At 35.2% G+C, this 12,393-nt stretch overlaps 1 protein-coding gene across 1 annotated transcript; it reads right to left on the bottom strand.

Annotated features, from left to right (window-relative positions):
• Positions 1-3,739: 3,739 nt before the first annotated feature.
• On the bottom strand, positions 3,740-7,954 carry LOC145048924 (ferrochelatase-2, chloroplastic-like). Its single transcript, XM_078997574.1, has 9 exons — positions 7,577-7,954; positions 6,336-6,588; positions 5,957-6,100; positions 5,744-5,845; positions 5,521-5,624; positions 5,029-5,155; positions 4,795-4,947; positions 4,593-4,693; positions 3,740-4,262 (listed from the first exon to the last, which is right to left on the bottom strand). The coding sequence occupies exons 1-9, from the start codon at positions 7,660-7,662 to the stop codon at positions 3,950-3,952; spliced, it is 1,383 nt and encodes a 460-aa protein (XP_078853700.1). The 5' UTR covers positions 7,663-7,954; the 3' UTR covers positions 3,740-3,949.
• Between the last annotated feature and the right edge of the window lie 4,439 nt (positions 7,955-12,393).

Genomic DNA, 12,393 nt, shown 5'->3' with positions numbered 1-12,393 from the left:
CTTCTGTATGGATTCAGTCCGGTGGTACTCGGCGAGTCACATGGGTGGACTCGACGAGTTGCTTGAAGATGAGCTAGAACTCGACGAGTTGGATGAACAACTCAGCAAGTAGGTTGAAGATAGTCTTAGACTCAGCGAGTCTTGTCGAAGAGTCCCAATATTTTCTGGTTGAGTCGAGAATCGATGAGTCAAGGGATGACTCGGTGAGTTGGGTGTGAGTGGACTCAGAGTTATTGGACTCGGCGAGTCTCGGGGTGAATCGGCGAGTTAGGACGCGGATTGAGGGAAGTTCTGAGCATAGGGACTCGGCGAGTCATCGGGTTGACTCGGCAAGTAGAGTCAGTCAGGGGTTGACTTTGACTTTGTCCAAGGTTGACCCGTTGTCTTCCAGGGGTATTTTGGTAATTAAGGGTATATATTGAGTTGAGTGTTTTGGTGTTCAGTGGAGGAGTTCGTGTCGGAGTTCGGAGCAGCGGGATCTTATCCTTTCAGCCGGTAGATTCGAGGTGAGTTATCCTCACTATATCAACAGGGTCTAAGGCACCAAGGCCGACCCTTTTATCGAATTGAGATCCGGGTATCTGTTGTTATGTTATTGCTTTGATACGTTTGCATCCTGGTAGTTAGGATGGTATTCGTTAGAGACTTGGTTAAGGTCGGTATCCTGGTATATAGGGTGAGGCTATGCTAGTGACCGGTTAGGTCGGTATCCTGTTAGAGTATGTTGTGATATGTGATCTGCTAGATCGGTTGCCTGAATATGAATTGTTATGTGATTGTTGTTTTTGTGCACATGGATGTTTGGACTGGATTTGGGTTGAGGTGGGTCCTGCTTCGTGCTGTAGGCCAAGATACCCAGGGCGGACCGGTTATTCCGAAGGCCCAGCGAGCGGTCCGGATAGGCTGTAGGCCCCACGAGTGCGGAACAGACGTGCCGAGGCTCGGAGAGTGGACCATGTGAGTTGAAGGCCCAGTGCGGGCGGACCAACCACACTGCAGACTCGAGGGACATGATTGGACACGGAGGGTGGACCAGGTGGACTGAAGGCCCTACAAGGCGGACCAGTCCCACAATAGACCCGATATGCATGGCTGTTCTGTGATTCGTTATGAGATAACATGTTATGTGTATGGTATATGTGGTTGGTATTTTGGGGGTATCTCACTAAGCTTTCGGGTATACAGTTGTGGTTTAATGTTTTTCAGGTTCTTCAGGAGACTGTGGCAAGACGAAGGCGTGATCGTACCGCTCCTCATAATTTTGTAGCAATGTGATTCTGGGAATACTCTAAATGATTTGTATTGAAAACCTTTTTGTAATAATTTAATGAAATCGGGTTGTTTTTGAAAAATTTAAATTGGTTGCATTTTTCGGTCGTTACATCAAGAGGCTAGTTTTAGATCCGTGAGTATGGATTAGACCAAGAGGTTAGTTTTAGATCCGGGAGTATGGATCAGGTAAAGAGATAAAACTTGTTATTAGTTCAGGAGTATGGATTAAGACTAAGTTAATTGCCCCTAGTCCGAGAGTATGGATTGGGCACAGTTGTTAATCCGGGAGTATGGATCAGATCAGGATTAAGGTATAGTTAATTGTCCTTATTCCGGGAGTATGGATTGGGTACAATTATTGATTCGGGAGTATGGATCAGACCAGGAGCTTAGTTTTAGATCTGTGAGTATGGATCGGGTAGTTTTAGATCCGTGAGTATGGATCAGGGGAAAAGGTTAGTTTTAGATCCGTGAGTATGGATCAGGTGAAAAGGTTAGTTTTAGATCCGTCAATACGGATCAAGTAAAGAGGAAAATTCTAGATACGAGAGTTTAGATCATGTTGTTGTGAGGATTGATGGGGTGGGATAAGAGTTGCCTTTATATGGTGAAATTGTACAAGTTTGAATGTTCTATATATATATATAAATATATGATATAACATTGTGGGATGAAAACCCTATATGCTCACCATGCTCCCAAGCTTGACCCACTCAGTTTTCTTTGTATCACATGTATCAATACGGAGACATATTTCACTGAGAGATTAAAGGAGATGTAAATCACTAGTGTAAATAAATGTACGTTATGTTTATGCTTATGTGTCTGTATCGGAACATGACATCACGAGATTTTGTTATATAATGAAAATACATTTTTTTTAAGAAATGCTTTGAAAAATTCTTATCATATTTTGTTTTGAAAATAAATTCCGCAACCGTTTTCTTTGAAAGATTACTCTGATTTTTAAAAACAAAGCATAAACAAATCGGTTGTTTCTGATCGTGAAATTGGAGATGTCACATGTAATATTTAAATCAATAAATAAAAAAGCTAACGAGAGACAGAAAGGATATTTTATACTCTCATTACCATGTTCGATCAACCAGTTGCAATGAATAGTAATTTAGGCTGGTTAGATGGAACTGGGCTTAGGAGTTGGCTTTGGTGTGACCGTATTCATACATTGTATATGTATTTTTTTAGAGTCGTGTGTATGGTTGTAAACAAACCAAAACGTTCAATGAACTGTTTGTGAAACGTTCGACGGAAAGTTCATTTATGAAACTATTTGTGAAACGTTTGACGAGAAGTTCATTTATGTTCGTTTATTTAATAAATGAACAAACATGAACAATGATCGTGTTCGTTCAATAATGTCCGTGAACGTTCCTTTATGTTCGTTCATTTAAGTCTCTTTTATCTTCATATATGTTCAATTGTGTTTGATTACATTACTATATTAAATATTTGTTTATGTTCACATGTTCAATTATGTTTGTTTATGAGTGTTTGTAATGTTCGTTTGGCATGTTTATGGACATAAACTAATGAACATGAACACTGTAATTTGTTAAGCAAAATAACATGAACAATAAAACTCGTTCGTTTATGCGTTCATGTTTATTCGTTTGTTAGGCTAACTTTAACGAACGAACATGAACAATCATCATTTGTGTTCATTCGTTTCGTATACAGCCCTAGTCGTTTGCAACATTTATTGATTTGTTTAGTATAGTTTCATTTCTACAAAAATGTAATTTGAAAAACATATCCAACGTACCAAAAAATATTAGCAAAACGGGAAGCAATTCACTTTAGATGGTTTTTCAAAGTACAAGTCCTTATAGGAAAAATAGAAACGATAGGACATTTTTTACGGTAGTAAGAAATAAATCAAAAGTATAATGCTACCAATATAAAGAAATTAAAGTAGAATTGTATAATGTACGACTAAAGAGTAAATTATCAAATTTTGCATTTAGCCTCCTTTAAGTAAATATATCGTATTTTTAGTGAAACAATTTTTCACTGGGTCTATTCACAAAAAAAAAAAAAAAAAAAAAAAAAAGTAATTTAACCATTATAATGAGCATTTAAAAAAATAATAATAATCAAATTTTTTTCAGTTTTTGAAAAATGACAATTTCCCTAATTTGGATTGTTCATCAAATTTCGAAATTTCTTTGCTCGGTTATATCTATTTCAAAGTGTCTAACATCATTGATTTTTAATCGAGTGTTTGGTTTCAAGCCATAATATTGTATATATTTTCTACTTACTATGTTTAACTTTTTGTTTGATTTTAGTAAAAAGCAAACTTTTTTTTAAATTTCAGAATTGTTCATCGGATTTCAAACTTGTTCTTGAAATTCCAAAATTTTTTTATTTCAAGCTGAATTCTGTATATATTTTCGTAGTCGGGTATCCTCGTTTCTGGACTTGGTGGTTACTTTTCCAAAAATAATTGAAAACAATTTTTTTTTTTGTTATTTTCTTTAAATACACATTACATTATCATTACATTATGGCTAGATAACTCAATTTCTTCTCAAGTTATTGAATCACTGAAACATAAAATTCCCGACCGCTATATATCTATCATAAACTAAATTTGTTTATGTTATGCTTTTTTTTTTTTTTTTTATCTAATCCTGTGTGATCTGGAGTGAGTGTTTCAGACATTTTGATTCTTAAACCCGGGGAATAATAGCAATATAAAAGCTAAAAATGAACCTAAAAGCAATTTGATAGCAAACGCAAGCGGGTCTTGAACAAAAGTATTGGCAATATCAGTTGTGGAAGTTGTGATTGCGGTTGCAGTTGCAGAAGGCAAGGCTTCAATAACCGCATCTGCCAGGTCAGCAATGAAGGTGGAGGTGCAGCCAAGAGCCGGGACACGACCCCAATTTTGGATGCCAGATTCAAGGGCCAACTCTTTGTACTCCATATCTATTTCTTCCAGTGTCTCTATGTGCTCGCTTACAAAGCTGTTATTACAATATTCACAAACAAAAACATCATTATTACCTACCTACCTGGATAATAATAAAGATTTAACGGAAGAAAAAAATATATATGAAAATCTCATTTCCTTTAACTCCTTCCTTCTTAATCTTATTTCTTCAAGTAAAAAGAAACATGTCATCCACCATATATTATATAATTATATATAGCTAGGCTAGCTTACAAGTGAAGTGCTATCTATATGCTTAGAAACAAGTGAATGAATGAATAATAATAAGTAATTGAAAAGAAACAAGTGAATGAATGAATAATAATAATAATAATAATAATATAGAATAGAGTTAAGTAAATACCTAACGGGAACTGCAAGGAGACTCTTAACACCTTGTTGGCCAAGTTCAACAAGCACTTCATCTGTGTAAGGCTTCAACCACTCAACAGGCCCAACTCGACTCTGAAATACAAAAGGAAGACTAATTATTATCAGACCATTGTATATGGTTGCATTTAAAGCTTCTCTGAAAAAGGAAAGGAATCAAAGAATGAGGTACCTACCTGATACGCCAATCTGTGGTGGTTGTGGATTCCTCTTGCTTTAAGTTGGTGCATGATTAAGTCGATGCATTCCTCCATTTGATCTTTATATGGATCTCCAGCATCTCTCACATAACTAACAGGTACCCCATGGGCACTGAAGAATATCATCACCTAACACAACAGAATTGAAAATTGAAAATTCAGTGACTGAATATTAATTGAATCAAATCAGGAGCCATAGACTGACTTTACCTCATCAGGAGAGCCAAAGGTTTGCAATTCCTTCTGAATTAAATCAGCCATAGAGTTGACATAACCTTGGCGCTGATACCAAGACTGAATAATAGCAACAGGAAGCTTTGACAAAATCTTGTCCTCCCTGCAGTTACACACTTAAATAATTACACAAAACTCTCAAGTAAAGGAGCTCTTCCTCTTCCCCATTATTTTACAAAACTTTCCTTCCATTTCCACAATGTAATGTATGTCTAAATCTGCTTATATATTATACTTATACTGCTGCTAAAATAAATTCTGGTTACTTTATTTCAAAATAACCATGAATTGCAAAAAACAATAGCAAGATTATTTTTCTTGTTAAAGATGGTTTTCATGAAAAATACTCAAAGTTTTAAAGCTTAAATGATAAAAATCAAACCAAACTAGTGGTTTTCATAAAATTAAATTTTTTTGTGTAGGGGTAAAAAAAAAGACTGGGAATTGTTAAGATTGAGAAAACATTACCTAAAGAGGGTTTGAAGAAGACGGATACTTGAACCAGTTGTAGAAATAGAAAACTGAGGATAAAGAGGAAGCACAACAAGCTTTGTAATCCCATCCCTCTTAATCTGCCATGGATACAAATATACAATACGGCGTTAGTAGTTTGAAGGAAAAAAGAAAGAAAGGGCAAAAATGGATTTTCAAGTGAAAAATGGATTGGTTATATAATATTAATTAATATTGCCTGGCCAACAGCTTCCTCGGTGAATGGGTGCCAGTAACGCATTGCAACATAGACATTAGAAGCAATTTTCTTTTCTTCAAGTGCCATTTTAAGAGCATCAGCCTGCAATATTTGATTACATTAGGTATGTAGTTTTGCTTTTCAAGAATTGATTTTCTTTTGTAAGTGATATTGATCGAATGTTGAGAGACTAATATTACACATTTTGATTACCTGCTCATCTGTTATCTTTCGTAGAGGTGAGCCCCCTCCAATGGAAGCATAACCTTGTTTACTTTTTGGTGCTCTCAGTGTTGAAATCAGTTGTGCTAAGGGTCTTTGTAGAAACCGAAACAACCTTGGTAGACGAATGATATCCTGTTCCAAATTTCAACCATTTCTCAAGATTTCCCTTTCCTACCCTAATTAAACCATCCGTTACTTGGTTTTGGTAATTAAAAATCACAACATACTTTCACCTGTTTCTTGCTTTAACTGAGTATTCTCATTTTTCAAAAATAGTTTAATGGTTAATCAGGGTATAGGAGATGCTTTTACTGGTACTGGTTGAATAACAAACAAAGCCTACAGAAGTTGAAAACAAGAAACATACCGGATCTGCAAATAGATTATACAAAAAGGGCTGAACATCATGAAGTGTCTCTGGGCCTCCAAGATTCAAAAGAAGTACTCCAATCTTATCCACATCCTCCTCAATGTCTGAATGAGATTCAGTAACACTTAAAGGATGTGTCAACATCCCTGCAGAGCAAAACCTTTTTCTATTCTGCAATTGCAAGTTTTGGAAGCTTCTTCCAGTTGTACCACAGCTCCAAGATGATTGACGTGTCATTTCATATGCATGCCTAGTACAAGTAGGATTTAGGAAAATGAAGTTTAGTAATTGTAAAACCATTATATAAGGACTTACTACTTTCAAAATTCCATCTTCCTGTTTGCATCAGGAAAGATTGGAGGTTACTAAACTTTTTACACCACATTAGTAGAATGAATAAGGGGTTGTCTATATTAGCATTTACTCCTTTCTTATTAATGTGATCAAAAACTTCAATTGCTTCATCATGTTGAATTTGCAACAAATTCAACATAGCATGCCCTCTTTCAATCATCACATTCACATCACACCGAGGGAAGAGATGAAAATCAAACAACACATACGAATGCTAGCACAGAGATCATGAAATGGATGAAGCAAGTGATCAGCATCGTTTTATGTTATTATTGTATCATAGACATGTCGAGAAATGCATCGTTATGAAATCCAAATTTCATATCCGCACATTGTTTGATCAAAGTGAAAGAACCTTTTAGCATATGCTAAAGGATCAACAAAGCAAACACTTCCTATACAATCATAACTAATGGTCTCTAATCTTCTATACAAGAACAATTCTATTAGATCCCAGAATTAAGAAGCTAACTATAACCAAGTAACGGAAATGAGCTGCACATGCATTATTAGATTAGACAATAAATCCCTGTTAATGCAGTGAACCGATTCTCAAATGATGAAGATTGTTTGCGTCGTTCAATAAAGAAGAATAATAAAACAATTAACCCTTTGAGAAATTTTTGAATTTGTATGGATTTTTGTTTCTGATCTGCCACCTACGCTTTCAATTTGTAATATCGGCTACAAAAATTAATGTAGGTATGATGATACTTCCCCAAATGTTAAGAATCCGAAACATATTGTAAAGCCAGTCAATTTGATACTTCAAAGGTACATTTCATACTCGATTGGTCCCTAAATACTTATTAAATTAAACTGCCAACGAATAACTCGATTCAGTGTTTAAATTAGTCATCATATAAATAAACATAAAAACTTACATAGAAGAATCGTGTCTGAATTTGGAGGCGTTCGATTTTGAGATATTTATACCGGAGAGACCATATGACCTCGTCACTGCATCCATAGCGTTGCCTCTGTTGATTTTGAACGTGTTAATCTTCAATAGGGGGGAGAAATCAAGAGAATTAGGTATTACTATAGGGTTTTATGAGAGTTCTTTGGAAAAGAATAGGTAGAATCAACACGAAATCTTCATCATAATATAGGAGTGGGTGAAGAATTCATTAACTGCGATTTGCTTCGTGGCTGATTACTAATCACTCAATTAGTTGGTATTCAATTTGACTTTTGAAATTCAAAGTTGGCTGGTAAGGGGAAAAAGAACACGTTAGAAGAACTAACAGGCCTTGCAATAGATGCAAACGCTTAACGGGTACGGATCCGTACCGATCTATCTCCATTTATAATACGCGAAATTAAAATTTTAAAATTTATATTTTATACCGTCAATTTTATTTAAATTCCAATCGAAAATCCAAAGAGAAAATATCAAAGAATAAACTGGTTTTACATAGAACTTGAGGACTTAATTTCTAGACTTTCAGTTTAGTTTTCTCTCAAGAATCATGTATATTATTTTATTTATATTTCATTATTCATTATGTAATCATTATTTTCATTTATAAATCAATAAAGTCGTTTATCAACTATAAGAAAGTTTGTAACTATGTATTCTTTATCAATGCAATCAAGCGTTAAAAACCAATTGGAAGTAACTACAATCATGATTTCAATTCCAATCGAAACTCTTCGAGTACGTAATGTGTTTTCTAAATCAACATTTGTTTTATTTAACAAATGTGATTTTATGATTTAAGTAAAATGTGTTTAATTATTCAAAAAAAACCTACGGATTACGGGGCGGATTTGAATATCTGTAGATTCGGTGGATAAGGGTATGAGTTTGATTATTCAAAACCCTGCGGGTTATGAAGCAGGTTTGGATCATGTTTTGGATTTTGTTAAAAGGGTTTGGATCAAGGTTGATTTGCTCCAAATCCGCTCCATTGTCAGGTCTAGAACTCAAATACACCCAGTTTCGGACTTTTTTTTATTCTAAAAAGCTATTTTTAATATTATTTAGATTATATTACAATCTTGGTCCCCGTGGGTTAGCGGTTATAACATTTTTGGTCCTATTTTTGGAAAAGTAACACAATTGTTCCCTATTGCACTATTTGGTAACAAACTTGGTCCCTGAGACAGCTAAACCCCGTTAACCACAATTAGTACCCATGTAAAAAGAAAAAATGTCCTAAACTAGATGTGAAATGACAAAAATACCCTCACATTGTTCTTGAACCCTAAAAACGCTTCGCTCACACTTTCTCGCATTTTTTTCTCTTTATCAGTAGACAACATTTTCACCTCTTCCCTCTTCACCATTCCTCACACACCTCTATCCTCATTTCTCTCCTAAGCGAAAATTATACATTGTCGATGCTAACCGTTGGTGTCGTCACACGTCGATGCAACCGTTGGTGTCGTCGCAAAGACTGTTCCATCATGTCCACCACGAACCACCTCTCGTCATTGTTGTACCCATACCCCATTGAAATCTATGTTGTTGGGAAATCCACATCTCACCTCCATCGTCCTTCTTGGCAACTCTAATATTTTTTTGCAAATCCCCGTCTCAGGAGTTTCATCAGTTAAGCTATAATCACTACAAATAAAATGACATTTAGTGGCATGTTTATTTATGGTACTATATTGTGCTTTTAGTGGCACATTCTAGATGTCACTATAAAAATTAATGAGTTTAGTAACATTCTACATTTTATGCCACTAAAAGTCATACTCCCTCCATCTCATACTTATTGTGCACTTTTGACTTTTGAAGTTTTTATTTTTTCAACTTTGACCTTAAATATTTTTATTTTTAATATATAATACTTGATGCAAATATATGAATGGAATGTATTTTAAATGTTTTTTCATTGTTGTAAGTTTCATCAAGTAATATATAACACAAATAAAAATATTTAAAGTCAAAGTTGAAGAGTAAATACTTCAAAAATTAAAAGTAGACAATAAATATGAGACAGATGTAGTATTATTAGTACCATTTTACATTTTATGGCACTAAAAGTCGAAACTGAAAAAATTTATATATTTTATTTAGTTTAACTTTTATCTTTTTATGCCTTTAAAATTATACAAAATATTGAATTATCGTTCCCGTTGTTGTTTTCCCACCAGGTGCTTTTCATTTTCATTTACATTTTATATTTTCCCTCCTTTGAATTTAATCGACCTAGGGCTAATAGGGAAAATGTTCCTAGAAAATACTAAGGGGAAATACGCTATGAATTACATCGTCATTGCTTTAAACCCCATCGTCGCACCTTCGAGTCATCGCCCTCGCTGATGTTCGGTTTTCCCCGTCGTCCTCACCCACGATCATCACTTTATTTTCTTCATTCTCCTCATATGTGCTCTTCATTCAATCAGATAATCTCTTACACATCTTCTTCCACCTTCTTCGTATTTTCCTCAAAAATTTTCCATGTATTTTGATTAAACCACTCAGTGGAAATAGTTTTTAGCACTTTCATATAGTTGTTTCACCTGGCCACGAATCACGTGCCAAATGCTTCGTACCCAATCGTGATATAATAGTGTTCCAAATGTTTCCCAGATCACAAATATTTACGATGTTGAGGTCGTTCCTAATCGGTACGAGGAACGAGCCTAGTTCGATGGGAAATTAGAAAGAAAATGCGACTAATTCAATTTTAGAAATCCTTATGCTGATTTTTTATTTTTGGTGCACCGGTTTTGGAGTGGCAAGAAATCTGACGCCTTTTGGAAAGATACATCGACCCTTAGAAATTATCAATTCTTCTGATTCACTAAACCATTTTATACAATGATAGTTTGATTTCCTATTCTAAATAGTATAAATATCTCTATAATACTTAATTTTAAATCATGTACTACAACATCCTTCCTACCTTAGATATGTCATTAATGTGTTTTTTTTCCTTTAAGTGAGTATAAATATGTTATGAATATTTAAGCATTGGTTTCTTGTAGCACCCGAGTCGTCATGTATGAAGTTAATGATTTAATCTATTTTAGTTCAATTAAAAGGTAACGGAGGGTTTGTGAGTACGCTGGGCGTATACTAGGTACGCACGACGTACAACTTGCATGTGATCCTTGAGGGTGATCTCGAGCGTACGCTGGGCGTGATTAAGCTAAGGGTAAACCTTAATTTTTAGGGTTTGCACCCTATTTAAAGACCTTAAGTTCCTCAAATCCATTATCCTTTTAGCCTCTATTTCCCTTTTAGTGCCAATCTCGAACCCTAACCTTCTTGAGTGCATTTTTGAGGTTACCATGAGTGTTTGGGTGTTCTTTGGTGGTTTTGAAGAATAAGGCAGTTTGGGAAGAAGAAAACGAGATGAAGGAGCTTGTAGATCCAAAGTTTGTGCATCATTTCTAGCTTATTGAAGGTATAAAGTCTGAACATTTATCATTTTAAGCTTAGATCTAGGTTTAGAGTAGATTTTAGCATCTTTTGGTCCCATAACTTGGTTTCTTGAAGTATGAGCTACTCAAGGCCATTTGAGTTGTCCTTTTGGACTCTTGGAAGTGTACGAAGTCATACAAATCATATATTCAAGGTTAAGACTCAACCATGCATGTGTTAGTGACCACCTAAGTGAGTTAACAGGCTTAATTTGTAGTTTGAGCCCCAACAAGGCATGCAAAAGCATAAAGTTTGCAACTTTACGGCTTAAGCCGCTATTATGAGTGTGGATCTAAGTTTTGGATGTTAAAACTGAAAGGAATAAGTCATGGGAGCAAAATGGCCTGACTGACTAGTACGATGGGCGTACTCTAGAGTACATTAGGCATACTTTAGAGTATGTTGTGTTTACTGGGCCAATGCCCCAATTTCGGATCGTCATCAACGTACGTTGGGCATATGAGCCATGTATGTCGTGCATACGCCATCTGTCAGCTTGCAAGACTTTTGGCTTATGTGTTGGTTAGGCTTTGGACTTGTTTAGGTTGGGCCTTGGGCACACCTATTGTAGCAGAACATTTTAAGGCATAAGGTCATGTTGGGTGTTTTTGGGCCATATTAGGCCTTAGAGACCTTGTAATTGGGCTTGGATGCCTTTTTTTTTTTTACTTCGTATGGATTTGGGCCCTAGTGGGAAGGAGGCCCAATGAGGTAAGGGTATAAAGGTCTTTTTTTTGCCTTAGTTCAAGATTTTGGATTTGGACTTTCGAGTTAGAAGTGACCTAAATTCTAATTAGAGTTTTATGTTTGTGCGTTAGGGAAAGGATTTCGCGAATCATCCGTTGAGTGCGATTGGATACCTTCAGTCTGAGGTGAGTTTTCCTTCACTATATCTGTGGGTCAAAGGCACCAATTCCGACCCACTAGTTTATGATGTAGTGTAATGATTGTCTTTGTGATAATTGTCAGTTATGCTTATGTTGTTGGATCTATATGCCCAAAAATCATTATGGAGTGATATTGCTAATAATGTATGATCCTATAGGGTCACACCTTTATCAAGCTGGCACATTTTGTATATTTATTATTAATATGATTAATAATAAATAATATCAATTCTTGTATTTTAATTAGGGAATAATTATTGATTTACCAAAATAATAATTATAAGAGAGTATAACTAGTTATTATTTCATATGGTATGAATTAATAAGTCATGCACAATATTTTGGACTAGTTGGATTCTTTTGTATTTTACCTAAAGACAAAGTGTATATTTTATAAATTTGGAGTTTATAAACAAAATAAAGAATCGTT

Source organism: Lactuca saligna, chromosome 5 (assembly GCF_052625555.1).
Source record: "Lactuca saligna cultivar CGN05327 chromosome 5, ASM5262555v1, whole genome shotgun sequence".
In the NCBI taxonomy this organism is placed as follows: Eukaryota; Viridiplantae; Streptophyta; class Magnoliopsida; order Asterales; family Asteraceae; genus Lactuca; species Lactuca saligna.
This window is presented reverse-complemented; position numbering and strand designations above follow the sequence as displayed.

What these genes read in the sequence shown, in the direction of transcription:
- LOC145048924 (XM_078997574.1), bottom strand. Translation starts at nt 7,662, where the DNA reads ATGGATGCAGTGACGAGGTCATATGGTCTCTCCGGTATAAATATCTCA. An exon ending in CCGAGGAAGCTGTTGGCCAG is followed by an intron (nt 5,625 to 5,743) that starts GCAATATTAATT and finishes TATCCATGGCAG; the next exon opens with ATTAAGAGGGATGGGATTAC. An exon ending in CCTTTGGCTCTCCTGATGAG is followed by an intron (nt 4,948 to 5,028) that starts GTAAAGTCAGTC and finishes CTGTTGTGTTAG; the next exon opens with GTGATGATATTCTTCAGTGC.